At 39.7% G+C, this 19561-nt stretch overlaps 2 protein-coding genes across 3 annotated transcripts; one reads left to right on the forward strand and one right to left on the reverse strand.

Annotated features, from left to right (window-relative positions):
- Positions 1 to 585: 585 nt before the first annotated feature.
- On the reverse strand, positions 586 to 1417 carry LOC115676147 (mitochondrial import inner membrane translocase subunit TIM14-3-like). Its single transcript, XM_030599029.2, has 2 exons — positions 1161 to 1417; positions 586 to 909 (listed from the first exon to the last, which is right to left on the reverse strand). Exons 1-2 carry the CDS (start codon positions 1400 to 1402, stop codon positions 753 to 755), a joined length of 399 nt encoding a protein of 132 aa, XP_030454889.2. The 5' UTR covers positions 1403 to 1417; the 3' UTR covers positions 586 to 752.
- Positions 1418 to 5535: 4118 nt separating this feature from the next.
- Positions 5536 to 18609, forward strand: LOC115676046 (probable cyclic nucleotide-gated ion channel 20, chloroplastic). 2 transcript variants are annotated; one of them, XM_030598902.2, is made up of 13 exons: positions 5536 to 5856; positions 6573 to 7099; positions 8888 to 9079; positions 9909 to 10007; positions 11173 to 11310; positions 11802 to 12050; positions 13000 to 13251; positions 14489 to 14634; positions 15511 to 15588; positions 16627 to 16756; positions 17560 to 17803; positions 17889 to 18051; positions 18307 to 18609. In XM_030598902.2, exons 2-13 carry the CDS (start codon positions 6587 to 6589, stop codon positions 18422 to 18424), a joined length of 2322 nt encoding a protein of 773 aa, XP_030454762.1. In that variant the 5' UTR covers positions 5536 to 5856; positions 6573 to 6586; the 3' UTR covers positions 18425 to 18609. The 2 variants fall into 2 exon arrangements, with proteins under 2 accessions (XP_030454762.1, XP_030454761.1); XM_030598901.2 differs by having other exon boundaries at positions 5536 to 5782.
- The last annotated feature ends 952 nt before the right edge of the window (positions 18610 to 19561 follow it).

A 19561-nucleotide genomic window follows, 5' to 3' on the forward strand; every position in this document is an offset into this window, starting at 1 on the left:
TTCCTGCACCAGATGAGTTAATATTACACAAATTATTCTGGCAACACGCTTGTGTTTTTATGAAATCTCATCATCCTCAGATCTAATTTGTCTTTCTCAAGCCGTGGTTACTCTCCGCCTTTTGTATATGGTTTTGGCAAACTTCACCGCAGAATATGGTGTATTTCTTCCTCTTTTCCTATTTGGCCCCCAAGCTAAGCTGTGGACCAATCTATTGCTAGAACTTCTACTCCAGGTCTTCAAGGAACTACTTCACAAGCAAGTGTTTTGGTTTCTTGGAGCCATCGTGTTGCCCTATGATTCACTACTACTATCCACCCGCTGTCAAATGCCTCGCACCATTTGCGTCAACGGTTGATCATAGGACATCGACGAACCCAGCACGGCTTTCTGCTACTCTCTCATCTCAACTGGGGCCAAAATTTGCTTAGTCAATTCTTGTTCTTTGAGTCTAGTGGACCAATAGATGAACCGCTTGGATACATAACACAGCTTATCTAGTCAGAACGATTCATGTCCAGACTAATGTATTGTTCACGTATACACTCCCAAGAATCGTAATTTTGACAAAACATGAACACAGTATGACCATGCCAGAGCGTGCTACTTTGAAGATCAGAATCGTTGTCGTGAAATAGGGTACACAAAAGAATTATTTAGTCGGAGACAATCATGCAATGAGGAGTCCCTTCTTGACCTTCAGCGTTCGATCTCCATCCATGAACTGCCTGTTCCGATCCCGCACACGGAATTCAGAATGCAGAACCGGAGCCTCTCGACTTCCCCATCAACACGTCCTTGGCCTCGTTGACCTTGGAAGCCAGGTAATGGCTCCCGCCGGCATCCGGGTGATTCGCCACCATCACTCTCCTATGAGCTTCCTTTATCTTCTCCATAACCGCATGCTCTCTGTCATCAATTTCACAGTATCAACCAACGTCAGTAACAGGTTGAAGACTAGAACAAGACGGACAAATAGCGCGAGCGAAGAGTCGCTCGCTCGGTGCTCAAATATTTCGGGCGCAGATTCGACGTGGATTGCCCCAAAAAGATCGTCGCGTTTGCATATGGAATGCAAGAAAACTGAATGCAAGACTCTTGAATATGGCACGACAGGCATGAATTGTCCTCTCGAGAACTCGGTGCTGGAACAGATTTACCTGACTCCGAGGATCAAGGCAGCCTCGCGCCGGGTCATTACGGGCTGGAACCCTCCAGGGTAGAACCTCCGGACACGCGGTATCACCGGGCGGGCCTTGAACGCCTGCCAAGCCCCGATCAGGTATCTCCCTCCCAACGCCGTGGCCGCCACGGTCGCGCCCACCACGAGAGGCGATGCGACTGATGCCTGATCGAAGGAGCACAAGAATTCTGTCAATATTCTGATCAAAACTGAACTCATCTGCACCGTCAACCATCCGGAAACCCGAAACAGCGAAAGAAAGAGGCCGCGGTTTAACATCCGTTACCATTGCAAAAATCAAAGGAAGGAACCCCGCAGCGATACGCCGAGACTCGATTCTTGGAGATTACAAGCCGAACTCCAAACCCACCCCCGTTAGCTTATCTATCGTTATGTGCAGATGGGAGGAACGATATTCTTACGTTGCACGGGAGTCTGGTGCTTGCGCGGCAAGAAAGAAGCGTCTGGAGAGAGGGGGACTCCATTGGCGGCTTTGATTTTTTTTCTCTGTTATATCTTTTAAACGGGCCGAGCTAATGGGATGCTGGGAATTGGGCCCGCTCCACACGGCCCACTTATTTTCCGGGTCGGTCGGGCTTGCAGGAAACTTTGGCACTTTGGAGAGATTTATTTTCCCTTTTTTTTCCCTCGAAGAAGATGGGAGTGAATCTTCCATTTGATTTGAGACCCCTTACGACCTCTTGCGATTTTTGAACTTCAAGTCAAATTGACCTATTCACCCGAAAATTAAATTTGGAACTTTTTTGGGTACCAATTGCGAGAGAGGATAATAGCGAAGAAAGATTCGGTTTCGACAGCACAGTTACTATCGGGATATGCGATAACTCGACCATGAGGTGACGGGTGATTTAAGATAAACTAACGAGTAATGAGGTTTGAAACCTTATTATCCGGATTGCCTTCTCGAAACTCGTGTGGGGGTGAGGGGACTGGACAACACGCCATGGAGGTTATGTCGGGAATTAACCCAAAAGCCCAAAATAATGCGAACGCACACGCTAACATAGGCACACGCCTAATAATGAGTTAGCCTGACAGGCCAACCCTTGGACCCAGGCCATACATTTGTAGGCCAAATTCATTTAAAAAGCACCAATGTTAACTCAAATTCCAATTCTAACCTGAATTTTTTTTTTTGCCCCGTAAAAAATCTTTTATCTCGGAGCTCAATTCTAGCCTACACTTTTTTTTGTCGAAAAAAAAAAACCAACTTTAGCTCGTGTCCCGATTCTAGCCCGAATTTTTTTTTTTTGTCTCATGAAAAAGTACCAACTTTCAGTCGGTACCCAAATTTAGCCCCTGTCAAGTTTCTACCGAGTATACGTGGAATGACACGTAGAATCTTTAACGGCAACATTGGACGAACACTTGACGGGGTCGGGATTTGGGTACTGGCTGAAGGTTGATGATTTTTTTTTACGAGACAACACAACGTTGATGCGCTTTTTTTTTTTTGAAGGGAATTAGGTCATATATTTGTAAGGTTTTGAAGACTGATCAGTCGTCCGAGAGGGATCGAACGAATGCGGCCTGTTGTTCAGCGACTGGTTCTTTCGTTGGAAATTACAAACATAACAAACGTGACGTGTACCCTTGATATCACTTCATTATCACTATAATTGATCATTATTAATATTGGTTTTGCTGTTATTATCGCTCTTTTTCTTTCTTTTTTTTTTTCTAATTAAACAGACGATTGTGAAAGTGAAGGATAGGAATCACACAAAGTGACATCCGTGTGGTGCAAGTTGGGGAGGTCTGATTTGGACTGTGCACAACCGGAGCAAAATTTCTGCCCCCACCTTCGAATCTCTTGACCCTCGAAAGATGACTCGAAACTCAGGACACGGTCGTTGTCCTGCACGGTCTCACTCGATCAGATCCATTACAGCCGTCCGATCGATATCGCGTGGATTCCCTTGTGTAAAATCTCACGTGGCATCCCGACGACCGGTGGCTGCTCGAACCCGGTCGATCCCAGACGGGTTTCATTTCCGAGCTTGACCCTTTCCGCGATGCAATCCAGGACTTGAAATTCGATGGCGGACCAAGTGATATTCAGCGGTGTCCCTATCCTGAATCTCGTTGCGGGGACCAGGTCAAACATTGAAGGTCGCCCTAAAATCAGATTCACCTCGCGATGGTCGTACATGCTTGCGAGAGTTTTGCGAGTCCCATACGAGTAATTATTATTGCTTGTCATGGTATATGGGATGTCAGTCTCATTCGTGGCAAGTCCACCCCCCACTGACGTGTACGACCCGAGCGTTGACCAAGACGAGGTTTATATATGAGAAAAATAAGTCCTTAAATTTTGGCTCAATATTTAATTTGATCTCTTAACTTTTAAATTATTTTAATATAATTCCTGAACTTTAACCCAATATTCAATATGATCCCTGAACTTTTCATTTGTTCAATGTGATCTGTAAATTTTTGGTACATATTCAATATAGTCCCTAAACTTTATAAAAATATACAATGTAATTCCTGTACGATGTAGTATCTAATAGGGACTACATTGTACATTTTTATAAAGTTCAGAAACTACATTAAATAAATTAAAAGTTCAGGGATCAAATTGCACATTGAATTAAAGTTCAGAAATTGTTTGTGTCATTATCCCTTATATATGTCCCCAAAAGGAGAGGCTTCTCAGGCTTAACAATTCCTTCCTACATATTCGCTTCTGACACGTGTCAGGCCATTGTACATCGCCCGACGATGAAGAGAACGAGCGACTTTTCCCCATAACCGATTTTTTTTTTCTCTCTCTCCTTAATTTAGTATTTTTCCTGATATTAGTTATTAAATTGGTAAATAAAGAGAGGTATCATGGCTAAAAATCTCAAATCGACTTCCGAACGGTACATTTCTCTCAAATTGACTTTTTTTTCGTATCACAAAAAATCTCAAATCTGTACCCCTTATTCAAATATACCACTCGTTAGCATTTTGTCCAGTGTTTTGTTAAAATACATGTTTCAACACGTGCGGCAAACGACCGCGAGCCGGATATGAAGTGAAGAACGATAGATTCGGCGTGAAAAATCCATGTTTCAACGGAACATTAGACGGAATGCTAACGAAAAAAGGGTAGAATTAATAGTATTAGATTGGGATTTTGCGGGGGACGAAAATTAATTCGAGATAAACGTGTCATTGGAATATCGATTTAAGATTTTTTAATGATGTTAAAAAAAGAAAGAAAGAAATGACACATTTGCTGAGTCCGAGGAATACGACCGGGCAAGAAGTAGACCGAGGGGTATGTATGGGGATTTGAGATGAGGTGTGAATAGGAGCTTAAACAAATAATTAAATAAAAAACAAATGTGAGTCCGAGATAGAGAAAATAATATAAATTAATTCATAATAAAGAAATCCTTGACAAGGAGGGACAATGTGGTTCCACTTATTACAATGATGAATGTGACGTTCTTATAATGGAAAGAAAAAAAACTAATTCGAATAAAATAAAATAAAAAGCGAATGAAAAAGGAAAAAAAAGGCGTTTTTCTTGGGTTATGCCCGTGTCGTTTCTTCCCACGAGCCTCTGGAGCCCGCCCACACGCAAGTTCCTACGAAAGCCTCCAATTCACGTAATGCCAAAAATTTAAAAAAAAAAGACAAAAAATAATATAAAAAAAGTCGCAAGAACGTTGATTATTTAAATTAATGAGTGTATTTAAACGTTGATCATTAATATGTCTTTTTTTTTGTCGAATAATTAATAGATTTAACAATGGGTTTTGATTATCTAGTATTAATTATGGGAAAATAACACAAATGATGCCTAAATTTTGGTCAGACGTGCGATGTCGTCCTTGAATTTTTAATCTGTTAAATGTGATCAATAAATTTTAGTCCAACATGTAATGTCGTCCCCGAACTTTTATTTTTATTTAGTACGGCTCATGAACTTTGGTTCAATGTTCCGTGTGGTTCCTGAACTTTTAAATATTTTTATATAATTTAGGGGCCTAATAAGTTTAAGAATCACATCGAAACAAATTAGATGTTCGGAGATGATATTGCACGTTGAGTCAAAGTTCAGGAATCACGTTGCGTAAATAATAAGTTCATGAACGATATTGGATAGCAGATCAAAATTCGGACCATTTGTGGCGTTATCGCGTTAATTAGTTTCTTTCCCATCACGCGAGAACGAATCCCAGTTCTTTTCCTTTCCAGCGACGGCTCTTTCCTGTCTCTCTTTTCCATTTGTCGGAAAATAAGACAAGAAAAAGTCTCGAGACTTTTGCGCTGGGTCCACGGTCGTGGTCTTCTCCCTCGATCGATCACCCCCAGCTGGTCTGCGTAGAGAAACAAGAGAAGCCTCGGCCCCCCCCCCCCCCTTCCCGTCTTCCATTTCCCATTCGCCTCCTCTGCTCCTCCGTCGATTCCCCTACCGTCTCCTCCTCCTCCTCCTCCTTCTCCGGCGCACAGGGCCCGGTGGACCCAGAGGGGAAGGACGAACCTCTTCGGGGGTCGGGAGACTTCAGTCCTCGAGCTCCCGCGCGCGCTCTCTCTTTCCCAGCTCTCTCTCTCGCTGCCGCTACCCAGTGACGGCAACAGGTTCGGCACTGTTGCGCTTGTTCGTTCCTGCTTTTCGTCGCTTCGAGCGCTGATCGGGCCTTTCGGGCGGCGAAGTTGGTGTGCTTGTGCTTGTGCTTGTGCTTGTGCTTGTGCATGAGCTGTGCGTGTAAATTTTGTCGGAATGCGCTCTCTCTTTCGCTGCTTCTCTGGGTCGATGCTTGTCTCGGTCGATGATTTCTGCGGTTCATGCTCGTGTCCTCGTGTGCCCATTTGTTATGAAAACCGGGTCCCCGTATTTAGCAGCACGTGACGAGTGATGGGTAGTTTTTAGTGAAGAATTAAGTATACGACTCGACTCTTTCGAGTTCTTGTCTCGCCTCTGTGGTTTCAGCCAATCTGTATCCGGTGCCCACCAAAATTCTCTTCGTTTTTTTTTTTCTTCCTTTTATGTGCCTTCTAGCAGTGGGGTCTTTTCGTCAGGGCTGGTATTTTTGTGGAATTGGTTCCCTTCAATGTCGTGGCGGGGTCGGTCTTTTGTCATTTTTGGGTGTGGTCTTGATCTTGCTAGTAGCACGACGTTTCCAAAGAAGCATTGCTATTGTAGGCATGAAACAGCGATATGGTTAGATTGAAAGAGAAGACCTGTTACGAAATTTTCTCAGTATATTATACGTCCAGTTTTCATTACTTACTAGTATTCGTTCTGATGGGAAAAATAGATTTGATTAAGTTGACGTACATTCTCACATCACGTGTTTAGTTCAGTGAAAGATAGTCCACAAGATTGCTTTACTGTATGTATATCCTGATTAAATGTTCCCTTTTGCAGATTTACTATGTAAAATGGCTGATAACGAAAGAGATGAAGTACCGATGCTGTTGGAAATGCAACACCAATTATCAGATGATTCTAACAGTTCTCGACGTCAGACATTTGTGTCTAGGACCCGGAGCGCATCGATTTCCATCCCTATGAGCTCCATGGAGTCGCATGAAAATATACCTAATCTAGTAGGTTATACTGGACCTCTAAGGAGTGAAAAGAGGACGCCTTTCTCACAAATGAGTGGCCCTTTATACATCAGTCATGGACCTGAAAAGACCTTCAGGCGTAACCACGGTGTGCCTGGAAGTAAGGTGGCAGAGCCACAATATATGAAAGAAAAATTCCCTTCTTTCGGTATAAAGGATCGTATCGACTCCACTGATGACCACTATGCTGCTAAAAATGAGCATTTACTGAGGTCTGGGCAACTGGGGATGTGCAATGACCCTTACTGTACAACTTGCCCCTCGTATTACAATAAAAGAGCGCAACAAACGAGTGTCAAAAGTCCAAGTATATTTGATCCCAAGGTAAATACCATAGTTGCAGTGCCTTTTGCTTTGTTTGCTTAGGTCCTTATTATGAGATTCTCGAGGCCTTTGATACTGAATGCTGCACATTGTCAGTTTTAACTTTTTCATTTGTAGAAAATGAGGAATCACAAGTTTATCTTCCACTTTCTGATCACGGTCACAATTTCTTGCTGAGCAATTTTTTTGTTTCACTATAGTATTACTTAATTTATTTGCTTTTTCATATTACTGCTGTCGTTTCTTTTTCCGCTGAATTTTCTTGCTGTTGTTAGGAACATGATATTATTTTTTCCTGCTTATAGTTTTCAGTGGAGTATTATTCGAGGCAGTCATATGATCTCCATTTTAACTACTTATTTGTGATTTTATTGTGGACTTCTGCTCATCACAAGCTATTACTTGTCATTCGTATGAAACCATCTATAACTGAAACGGATTAAGCTTTTTCTATGCATTCTCTTTTCATTAGGATGTTCGGTCTCCTGTCTAGTTATGAATTTGTTATAGGACATTGATACTTGCTGATCTCAGAATATATTATATCAAAGGTTTGAATCAGATCAATGGGATACCTGCACTATAATCACTTTAAAGCTATGTAGCAAGATCTCTCTCTCTCTCTCTCTCTCTCTCTCTCTCTCATGCACGTACGCATGCACGAACCGGCAGAGGAAGTGTAAATGCTAATCAGTTATAACATCCCATGATATGTCATTTAGCAGATGGTTAGGGAAATTGGAGTTCACTTCTCACCTCTCTGAAAATTGGCACCTGCGCATTTATGACTGGAAAGCCCAAAAAGTCCCTCTTGACTTTGAGCTTTTTGCAGCCAGCTGTTAGTCCTAGGATTTTATTGGTCCGTGTGCTGTATTGGACTTTTATACTTGAAAAGTGGTCGCTTTTCCTTCCACGTACTATTCGTGCTACTGGAATATTTTAGCTAAAATTCTGATATTTTAGGGTAGGAAAAAGCTCCTCAAGTTTTTGGTTCAATGTGTAACAACTGCATTGTCGGAGGGGATTGAAATGCAATATTCCATAACTTTTTTCTGCAGCAGATCAGATAGTGAAATTGCAGAGATAAAATATTGTTAGAGCACTTAATATTGAACGACACATTCATTTGACAATTTAAGCTTTTAGATAAGTTGCCCTTTAGCCCATCATTCCACATGGTATCTCATCAAGAACTCCTTTGTTTGTATCTCTTCAGGCTCTCATTTGCCTCCACCTTTTTCAATTTTCATGCTTTAATTTTAAGCAAAATCCTAGCCAACAAATGAGGGAGAAGTGCTTGAGCATTTAAATTATGTAGTCATGCCTTCATCTAACAAAGTAAGGGAGCGGTTGGTGTTCTTTTTAGCTTTTGGCTCTTTTCTAACTTTTAGAGTTTGGTTAACTTTTTATTTCATGTCAAACACCTCAGACCTTTAAAAACATGGAGATAACTACATTTAAAGTCAGCTTGTATCTTTTCACAATCTTTTATTGGCTGGAAATTCATAAAGAGATAAGTTGGCCCCAGTCCATAGCTCTACAATCATCATGTAGGTGATGACTCTATCTCCAAGCAGTAAGCATAACTTTTTAAATAGTGTGGGGCTTAATAGTTCTGGTGACGATGGTATCAAGAGGTACAACAAAGATCTGAGATTGATCACCAGTATTTCAAAGATGCTTTTGTTTTGAGTAAATCTTAAATGCATTATGCTATGTCCAATAGGAGAATATCTAAATATACTTCTTCAAAGTAAATAAGCTTTTCTGCTTAACTTTTTCTTGCAGTTTCACAATGCTCTTTATGGGGATGCCAAAGGTTGGGCAAGGAGGTTCTTCTCTTATGTCAGTGCCCACATTCCTGGCGTTATGAATCCTCATGCTCAAATTGTCCAGCGGTGGAACAAATTTTTTGTCATTTCTTGCTTGGTGGCTGTCTTTATAGACCCATTGTTCTTCTTCTTGCTGTCTGTTCAAAAGGTATGGCTTACTGCACAGTTGCTTATACTCCTGTTGACTTGCTAGCATTCTCAAGTTTTTTTTGGTCAGAAGCATTCTCAAGTTTGAATGGCATGAAAAAATCTCTTGATTGGTGGTGGAGTCCATACAGTTCTTACTATATTCTTTTTTTCTTTCTAATTCCACATAGTTCCCAAAACAACGTTGAAATTCTTCCCATTATTCACACTTCTTCTAACCACCTATTTCTGGTTAAATTTATTGTCATACTTATCAAGTTATTACTGTCATGTTAATTTTTCAGATATTCTTCACTTTACAGATTTAGCTTCTTAATAGTGGTTTGATGCACATCTATTCTTCCAAACTATAATTGGCGGTGTTGCTTAGGTTTATCTTTCTCTATAACTTAATGTTATCATACTTTAGTCCTTATTCTTAAAATTTGACCTTCGTACAATAGGTTAAATCTCCTTGGGCCAGGGCTGATCTAATCAACCAAATTTATCTCGTCTTAACCATGACCTTTCTTTCAATATATTTTCCCAAAGTCATCAAACCTGTTTAGGTTGGCATATATGTTGCATTAGTGAAGGAAATATAATATGCGCGAACCCATTTTAACTGCTTTTGAGAAAGTCCCGATCAAATTCAATATCCACGTTGTGACATTCTGCAAACATATGTCATTGATCCTATGTGCCCTAAAATTTCTTGTTCATTTGCATTTTGGCTTTTGTGCTTGTACTTTATTGCTCTCGTAACTTTTCTTTTGTGGATTCAAACAACCATCATAAGCTTTTCGGTTTGCACTCAATTACTTCTCTCACTTATCCATCCGTGAATGCAGGATAATTTGTGTATAATTTTAAACCAGCCCATGACAACAACAATCGTTGTCTTTAGAAGCATGACGGACTTCATATACCTGATGCACATACTTCTTCAGGTAGGCTGCTTTTCACCAACTTATTGGATTGTTTCCGTTTCTGGTTGGCAATTTTAACAGTATCCTCTTATTGTTTTTCTTACTCTTTGCATCCAATTTAGGTTTTTGTTCCCTGTAAGAACTTTTGAATGTTTCAAGTAAAAAATGTGTTATTCTGAGAGTACCTCCATGGTATTATATGAATATTCTGCAGTTCTCAATTTGAGTACTCAAAACTAAATTTTTATTCCACTACATCCACTGTTATACTCCTGTTAATCAGATACATATTGTTGTCTTGGACAAAGTGAATTGCAAGGCTGTGTGGACAAATTTGACTACATATGCTGCTGATGGATAATCCGGCCACAAAATTCCCATACCATCTTCTCAAAAGTTCCTATACTTGAGCATCATCATTCTTAGAAAAGCACAAGTATTACCAAGGAACTCACCTTGCAGGCATTCATCTTCTTATGTGTGAAAGAGCAGAGAAAAAACAGAGACAAGTGGTTCTATCTGCCATGCAAGTTTTTTGAATGATCTGAATATTTGCTAGAGTTTTTTGCTTTCAGAAATAAATACTCAGTTCTTCAGAGTGGATGGTTACGCTTAATTGTTCTTGACTTCATAAATTCAGAAATCCTCAGGTCCATACTTCCCAAAATAGTGGAGTGGATAGAAACCTTCTGTAGTGAACAACTTTTCTATGGGTGTGACGTCCCTAGATACCTTCCTAATGGAAACATGGTACTCATTTTCATTGGAAAGAGATGAGTCAGTCGCGTTGCTTATGACAAGTAGTTGATTAGATGGGCTTTTACTTGATGTATATTTTGACTTTTGTAATCATCAGATTTTAATTTTTGGAAAGACTTACCAATCTTTCACTCAAAAAAGCTGCATTGGAAAAGCTTCAGACAGACTTCTATGAGATAGAAAGTTCTTGCAGTTCTCTCATTTTCAATCGATCTACTACACAATCCAAATTTTACATCCCATATTCTGCACTTTATTTACGTAACTAGCATAAATGTGTTGGGTTGGTATTTCACTTGATGCTTAACTTCCATTATGGCTTTTTTCTTCAGGAAGAAACGAAACAAAGGTGCAATGTTGTCATATTAGGAGCTTTCAGGCTACCTTTCAGTCCTTGATGATTGCTTTCTTTGTCAAATTTTTACAGTTTAGGTTGGCTTACGTAGCTCCTGAGACTAGGGTGGTTGGTGCTGGAGATTTAGTTGACCATCCAAAAAGAATCGCTCTGAATTATCTGCGAGGATACTTCTTCATAGATCTTTTTGTCGCATTTCCACTTCCGCAAGTAAGTCCTTATTTCTCCAATGCATCAACCTTAATTTGTTTATGCATTATATTGATTTTTATCATGCTTCGACCCATATGAATTATGCATTAAAAAAAAAATTCGCATTTGATTAAATGTGCTGCCAAGTCAATTCAGAATTACAATTTTACTGGCTGATCACTGCAGTCTCAATCGCCTTCAGAGAATCTAGATGTTATTGCTTCTACTTATTGCAAAGTGATCACATGTTTGCAAATGGATATATTTTTCTCTTCAAGACTCTCGGAGGAGCTCTCCCCCAAGCCTCCCCTCAACGTCTTTCTCCGTGACTGATTTGTCATATGTATTAACTTCATGAATCTATATAACATATAGTGACATGATTGACCCTACCACATCTGGTGATGTCAAAGAAATGTTCCACCGAGTGGAATATATTAGTTGCTAGATTCATGTGTCGATATGACTTCTCTCTTCTGATCATCAATTACTTGCTTGAATGGTTGCAGATATTGATATTGCTAGTTGTACCAACATTCAAGGGTTCGTCTGCAGCAAATTATGCAAAAAATCTTTTACGCGCTGGCGTTCTTGTCCAGTACATTCCCAGATTATATCGAGTTTTGCCCTTACTTGCTGGTCAGTCTCCTACTGGCTTCATTTTTGAGTCGGCATGGGCAAATTTCGTCATCAATCTTCTCATGTTTGTGTTGGCTGGCCATGTCGTTGGATCATGCTGGTACCTTCTTGGGCTACAGGTGGGTAGCATCATTTGTTTTTCTCTGCCTAATTTGTTCTTATGTATTAGAACCCCAGAAGAGTAAGGATAGTGTGTCAAACTCTTGCTGCAAGACTCATTACCATCAAGATGCCTCTTTATTTAGCTGGTAATGCTAATTTCTGTCCCCTTTTTGTTTGATTGTGTGAGTATATCCTTTCTGTAAGATGCTCATTGGGGTTGAACTCGTTTGAGACCTGTTTCAGGTTGCGATTGTTTGCACTTAACAACAAAGCTAAGCCCATGGTTTGAGTTCTCTAATCATGTCATCGTCAAATTTTGTGACTTCACTAACCCTTTCAGATGAATCATCAATGTGGTCTTGGAGTGATATATGACATGATACTAGTGTCTCAGATCCAAATCATGCTGAGGCTGAAGCCTCTGGAATCTCACATCATAATTCATATGCATCATGCACTATACTTGGGAAGCACAGTATGCCATTTCAAAGCAAAGTTATGACCGTATAAGCATGGCCTTACTGATGCGCTAAGTTTGGAGTCAAGTTTTTTGATCAAATTTATTCACATAAGGATGTCATAGGAAGATGGTCAACATTCATGGTTGTGGACTGCAAAGGATTATATCGCCTCAATGTCTAATCACATGTTATTTTATGTACTTCTAATTCACAATATTAAGTACCCTGCAGATTAAGAATTTACTGGTCTTAGTCTGTACTGATCCTTTCTCATGGAACTCATGTTGGTACATGTACTTCTTTTATACGGCCCACAGTCCTTATACTATACATCTTTTTGCTTTTCTGGGATTTGAACCAAACACACAAGAATGGGTTCTTCATTTAATCTTCTGTTTAAATGCTGGTAAAGTAGCTCCATAACTTAGTTACTAAATGTGAGATTTTTCTGGCAAAGCAATCCTTTCTTCGTTTAATCTCTCTCTTTCTCTCTCTATTTTTCCAGAGGGTTAATCAATGTCTTCGGGAAGCATGCAAACCAGACAGGCTGTGTAGCTTTATGGATTGTGGAAATGGAGACAAGATTGACGAATTCAAAAATAATGTAACATCATGGGATAGATGGAAAACAAATCAGAATGCGACTGCTTGTTTTGACTCCGGTGGTGATTATGGACTTTATCAAAATGCTGTTAATCTTACCCTAGAAGAAAGCGTGGTCACGAGATACGTGTTTTCGTTGTTCTGGGGATTCCAGGTACTTTTGTACATTCTTATAAATTCAGCTTATTTCTCATCGGACCAAATAGTATACCGTACAATAGCCTAGCAATGCATTTTAATGAAGAGGCATTTTTCTCTATATCCTGCTCTTTATCCTTTTCCTCTTAAAATTGCATGGTCGAGGCAACTTCTTGAGTTAAGGTAAAGCTGTGGATTAATTTTTCACCTGCCTGAAGGTGGGAGGGGAATGAACAATCCTTGTCCTTGTTTTATTATGGGATTATAGCACAAATAGTCCCGGAACTTTGGTCCAGAGTACAATATGATCCCTGAAGTTTTAATTTGTGCAATGTGATGCCTGGACTTTGGCCCAATGTGCAATATTGTCTCTAGACTTTTAATTTGTTCAATGTGGTCTCTGCACTATTGGTAAATGTTAAACATAGGCCCTAGACTATATGAAAATGTTCAAAAGTTCAGGGACTACATTAAGCATTGGACCAAAGTTCATGGATTACATTGAACATATTTAAAGTTCAGGGTTGACGTTGCACATTGGACCAAAGTTCAGGGACCATCTGTGTCATTTTCCCTTTATTTTTTGTCCACTCTTAGCAATATCCACCGGAGCACACTATGCAAAGTGCCTCTTGATTTCTTGGGATATATGGAATAAGATGCATGGCTTCGTGCTGGATGAACCCCTGGAACTTCTAATTTTCCATTAATGCAAGTCAAAGCTGCAAATTGGAAGCACTCTCCACTTCATTTTTTTATTTCTTTTTTTCGTCGTGAAAGTTCCATTTTAATATCTTTCTATCCTTGGGGGAGTTTCTATTGTGCTTTTAACTTCCGGAAAGATTGAGGCAGTAGGGCATATCTTGGTTGTATGAGGCAATCTGTTCTCTACTATTGATGAGAATAGCACATCAAAATGATGAGGAAAGAAGAGAAGATCATTGCATGATATTCTCTTTTTGATTCTCGAGAGAGAGTGAATAATGAATATGAACCTGAATAAATATTGCTTTTGGATATTGTGTGTAAGGAATATCTGCCAGCCCATCCTGATTCAATGTCCTCTAAGTTCAGCCTAAACTTGTCAATTGTTTTTCTTCTCACTATTTCCGTAATTGCATTTACCAATATGGCCTGCAGAGAAACATTCTCGTGTTGTTATAACATCACGCATTAAATACCCCTTAAAGTGAAGATACAATCTGTAAACATTTCTTTCACATCGTGCTGATTTTCTATATCAAATTTTGAAGCAAATAAGTACTCTAGCTGGAAATCAAACTCCAAGCTACTTTGTCCCGGAAGTCCTGTTTACCATGGGCATTATTGGATTGGGCCTCTTGCTCTTTGCTCTTCTCATTGGAAATATGCAGAACTTCCTCCAGGCACTTGGAAGAAGGTGTGACCTCTCACATTGACGTACTTTTTATATTGACAGATCTGTTCCTTAATCTTTACCATTGTGCTTGTGCAGAATATTCGCATTTATTTGGTTGATACAGTGACGATCTTTGAAAATTTTTATGTTAAAGTGTACGTGTGATGGTTTTATGGCTTCCAAGACAAACAGTTCCACAATGCTATCATTCAAGATGATGAATATTCTTTTATAGATTTTTTATGTGAGTCTTTCAGTATTGGCTTTCAGATTTCATGCTTTAGACATGTGAATATTGTATTAGGCAGATAAGTATTTATCATGGTTTCTTAGTATATTGGCATGCATGAATCTGAGTTATTGGTATTCTTGTAATTTGTTAATCTAAAGCAACATTGAGCAGATGTGGCTCTAATATTCAGGCATTGTAACAGGACAGCATGGGATGCTCATATAGTTTAGCTTCAAGAATTCATGAACAGATCTAAGTTATGTTTTTAAGCTGGGTTGGGTTCAAGAATGGTTAACTTCCATATGAAAATGGAGTTTTCCTAAACATTCTTGTAATATTTCATGTGCATGTGTCAATTGTAACTGGTACTATTACTTGGGAAAAGATCCATCCTAAGTTGTGTCTAGTCCTTCAAAAATGTCTCAACATCTCTTGGAATAACATACTGAAACACCATATAAGAAAGCGTCCCCAAGGGGACTGATGAATCTTATTAGTGCTCTGCATGCAGACCTTTCTATGCACCACTGCTCCCAATTTGTGTCTGTCCTTTTGACCAGTACTGATAAAGAATGTTCCTAGTGACCATTAGTGCGCCTTTTTGTTGTTGGACATCTTGGATGTATACTATCAGCTGACTTTTTATGTTTTCCCAATCCTCCCAGGAGGTTAGAAATGTCATTAAGGCGTCGTGATGTTGAGCAATGGATGAGTCACAGACGCTTACCTGAACCGCTCAGAAGGTAAATATGGCATTTCTTCCTACCTTTCTCATGTACTTCTCCTGAGTAGAGACATATCAATTGCATTATCCAGTATCCTGTTGTCATTTTAGCTGCTTGAATTCGGTGGTGAAGCAAACACGACTTCTAGTATTGCACAGTGGGGCTGAAAGAAGGGTTCTGTCCGATTTAAACTGAATGATGAGCTGAAAGTGTCATGATAAGTGAATTGAAAATTGTAGAGGAAACGAGACCTTTTATTTATGAGATTGTTAGGCTATGTGGTCATTAGAACTTGTGCTTAGTGTTTGATATGATCTTGGATTTCAATTATTTGCCTGTTCATGCTTACTATCCGTGTTTTTGTGCTTCTCTCATATTATTGACCATATTGTATGATTCTTTAAATTGGAAGCTGAGAGGTTTTTTCTTCATTTAGTGGGTTTAGATAGAAGTCTTCTGTATTATTTTGTGAATGTACGTATAGCTAAGACTGAAGCTTGGGGATCAATGGCACTTCTGGAAATTAGCTAGAGGACTCTGAGCCAAGTTTAAGTCCTTATGGGATTTGAGCAGCAAATTTGATTCTCTATGAAGTTTGATGCAGGGTTTTGACTGAAGATATGGGATGGACCAGCATTGGTTGGTAAAATGAGCTCTAATAGAAGATAATTTGTTAAAACCAGTAACTCGCGGGCTTCAACTAGGTAGATTTTTATGTTGATGGTGGATAAATTTGACGCAGCGGGTCCTACAAGTCATTGGCAAAGAGATCGTGCAAGCATACCAGTGTCCTCTGCCCGCATTTTGTTTTCTTTTTAAAATCTAGTGCTTATCATCATTGGTTTCTGCTTCTCTCTGTATTTTACATTCTGGAACTGTTTCTGCACATTTTTTGCTGTTGCTTGAGCCCGTCTTGTGTTAGTGTTATATAATGTAGTTCTGAGCATCCGGATATTTTCCCCTGATTGTGGATAAGCATCTAGAAATATAGGTCATGTCCAATCTGTGCTCTATGGAGGCTCCTTTTCCATTGACTGGAAATGGTCTATCATGCAGAAGAGTACGCCAAGCAGAGCGATACCATTGGGCTGCCACTAGAGGAGTAAATGAAGAAATGCTTATTGAGGATTTTCCTGAAGATGTTCAGCGGGATATAAGACGCCATCTCTTCAAATTTGTGAAAAGAGTAAGTCCTGGAACTGAGTTGAATTGAGTGTGGAATTTAGTGCAAGGTAAACCCTTAGAAATCAGTTCTCTTTTGCAATTACTTAGAATAAGCAAATTTTGGGGGCAAAAAAAAAAAAAATTGAAGTTCACTGCTGTTGTGGATGAACATGAAAGCCATGTTTTATAAATTAAGCTTCCTCTCTCTTAAAGAATGTGCAGCCTTTTGAAACCGAAAGCTTCCCCCCTCCGGGTTGAATATTTGGCTATGCTTCCATCATAGGTCTTCACTTGGAAGCTAACTATTGACATTTGTAGCATATCCTCGATCATCTAACTAAATAAGTGGATGATCAGTCTTTAATTTTAGGTCATCAAGTACTTAGATGGATAGCTAAAAGGAAATTTTAAAGGTCTCATTTATCCATTATTAGTTTCTATTGAACATTACCAAGCTTTTGTCTTAGTTGTAATTGGCATCTAGACGGAGACAGCTCAATGTGGAAACTACAAAAGAAAGACATGGTTAAGAATTTTATTGCTCGTCTCTACATCCCCACAAAGACTGCCACTTCTGTAAACAAGCACTATTCGTTCGGAAAATGGATTTTTCAAATATGACATGACTTGTCTGTTCTGCCGGGTCCAGTCAACAATTACCATCTATGCAAAAAATACTGCAGAACTCCAGATATCTGAAATACTTCTAAAAATGAAACAGTTTAAGCCACCCGGGATTCTAGACATCAAATCTGTGGCTACCATGATAAGCATGGACTAACTTTCAACTCAAGACATATTAATAGCTGTTCTATTATGTTGCAGGTGCGAATATTTGCAGTGATGGACGATCACATCACAGATGCAATTTGCGAGAAGTTGAGGCAAAAAACATACATCAAAGGAAGCAAGATCCTGCACCCTGGTGTTCTTGTTGAAAAGATGATTTTCATTGTCCGCGGGAAAATTGAGAGCAGAGGAGAAGACGGGGTTACGAGTTTATGTGAAGGGGATATCTGCGGGGAAGAGCTCCTAGCTTGGTGCCTTGAGAGTTCTTCTGTATACAAAGGTACAAATCGCAATCTTTCTGAGTAGTTTTTAATTATCGAATGACTGGACATATGAAGAGCATTCCAAAATCTGTGATATTGAAGATGGACGAAAGACAAGACCACCTGGAAACCGGTTGCTGAGCAACAGGACAGTAACATGTGTGACAAATGTTGAAGCCTTTGCACTACGAGCAGAAGACCTTGAAGAAGTCACCAGACTATTTGCAAGATTCCTGCGCAAACCAAAAGTTCAAGGAGCCATAAGGTTCTTGCTCTTACTTAACAGATGATTTAGCACTACTATATCTTACTGGCAAATAAAGCATATCACTGAACTATCTTAAAAAAAATAGCAACTAAGTCAACTGATTCAGATTCTCTCTGCTTCCTGTGTACATTGTCTTTTTGAACCTAAAGGCAGTAACGCCTGCTGGGTCCCATAGTTTGTAACTTGCTCCTACATGGACAGCATAGACAAATGTTTGGATTATGCACTTGTGACAAAAATGCCTGGTTGCAGGTATGTATCACCATATTGGAGAGGACTTGCAGCAACTCGCATCCAAGTTGCTTGGAGATATAGGAAGAAACGACTAAGTCGTGCCGACACTTCACAATCACAGCATCCTTCATATTAGCAAAGTATGTTGATAGTATAAACGACATTCCTCTGCTGTCTGTATTTATACTATGTTCCAAATTGTAAAAGAGGACATGTTGTAAGTGCATGATGATATAGGCATATAATTCAAATTGTGATACATGAGATGTAGATTCTTCAACACAAAATGATAAATGAGAGATTAGATGATCATTGCCTTGTTGTAGCGTTGAGCACATAATGGACCACGACTGAGCTTGATACAACCCCTTTGGGTGAGATAGCCTGCACTCTTTGCCTAAAATGAGCTGAGATTTCCTAGAGGTGCTTGTATAGACGACTCCATTCCACCAAATATTTAGCAGGAATAATTTATAATGGACTAGAGATTGGAATTGGGATGAGAAACTACAGGAAATGCAGTCGCTATTCCTTTTTGCAGTCTTTTGTTGTTGCTGTAGGTTCCATCTGACCAGAAGAGAGAGTAAAGAGTTGTAGAGGGTCTCACCCTTAGATTAATTGCCATGTTGAAAATCCATTCAAATATTAGCAAGGTCTGGAATGTGAAGATATTTGCTCTGTTGAAGCATATCCAGTCACAGGTTGCTCCTATGTGTTTCAACGACATAACTTTTTGGTCGGAATGTCTCGAACTGCGTAAAAGAGCACCACAAGCCCAATTACTCCAGAGTGCATTATTTTTGCCATTGTATTCTTCATCCGCCCAGGCGAATGTATGAGAAGAGCTCGTAAAGAGCATAGCGTACATTGAGAAGGGGTACAGTTGTATGTGCACTTAAAACGATGATGCACATGGGCGCGCGCGCGAGAGTAGGGCAATTGGACTTGGACTAGTTAGATGACGGATGGTCGTGAATTCAAACAGGTCCAGCTAAACTCCAAATTGTAAGATTGTCTCTGAGAGGTATATAACTTTGTATTGTAAATAGCAGTCTGACGAATTGCTATTGAAAATCGCACGGTCCATCACCAGCTTCTCCTTCCAGCAGTCGGTATGTCTGGGAAAAGTGCCATAAAAGTCCTAAACCTTTTGCATTAGTTCTAATTTAGTCCTAAACCTTTTTTTGGTGCCAATTCAGTCCTAAACCTTTTGCATTGGTGTCAATTTAGTCCTAAACCTTTTTTTGGTGCCAATTCAGTCCTAAACCTTTTG

The sequence above is a fragment of the Syzygium oleosum genome, unplaced genomic scaffold, assembly GCF_021117445.2.
Source record: "Syzygium oleosum isolate NSW1041296 unplaced genomic scaffold, Sole_v2.1 Sole_v2.01, whole genome shotgun sequence".
In the NCBI taxonomy this organism is placed as follows: Eukaryota; Viridiplantae; Streptophyta; class Magnoliopsida; order Myrtales; family Myrtaceae; genus Syzygium; species Syzygium oleosum.

What these genes read in the sequence shown, in the direction of transcription:
- LOC115676147 (XM_030599029.2), bottom strand. Translation starts at nt 1,402, where the DNA reads ATGAGTTCAGTTTTGATCAGAATATTGACAGAATTCTTGTGCTCCTTC. An exon ending in GCCTTGATCCTCGGAGTCAG is followed by an intron (nt 910 to 1,160) that starts GTAAATCTGTTC and finishes AATTGATGACAG; the next exon opens with AGAGCATGCGGTTATGGAGA.
- LOC115676046 (XM_030598902.2), top strand. Translation starts at nt 6,587, where the DNA reads ATGGCTGATAACGAAAGAGATGAAGTACCGATGCTGTTGGAAATGCAA. An exon ending in TGATGCACATACTTCTTCAG is followed by an intron (nt 10,008 to 11,172) that starts GTAGGCTGCTTT and finishes AAATTTTTACAG; the next exon opens with TTTAGGTTGGCTTACGTAGC. An exon ending in TTACCTGAACCGCTCAGAAG is followed by an intron (nt 15,589 to 16,626) that starts GTAAATATGGCA and finishes TCTATCATGCAG; the next exon opens with AAGAGTACGCCAAGCAGAGC.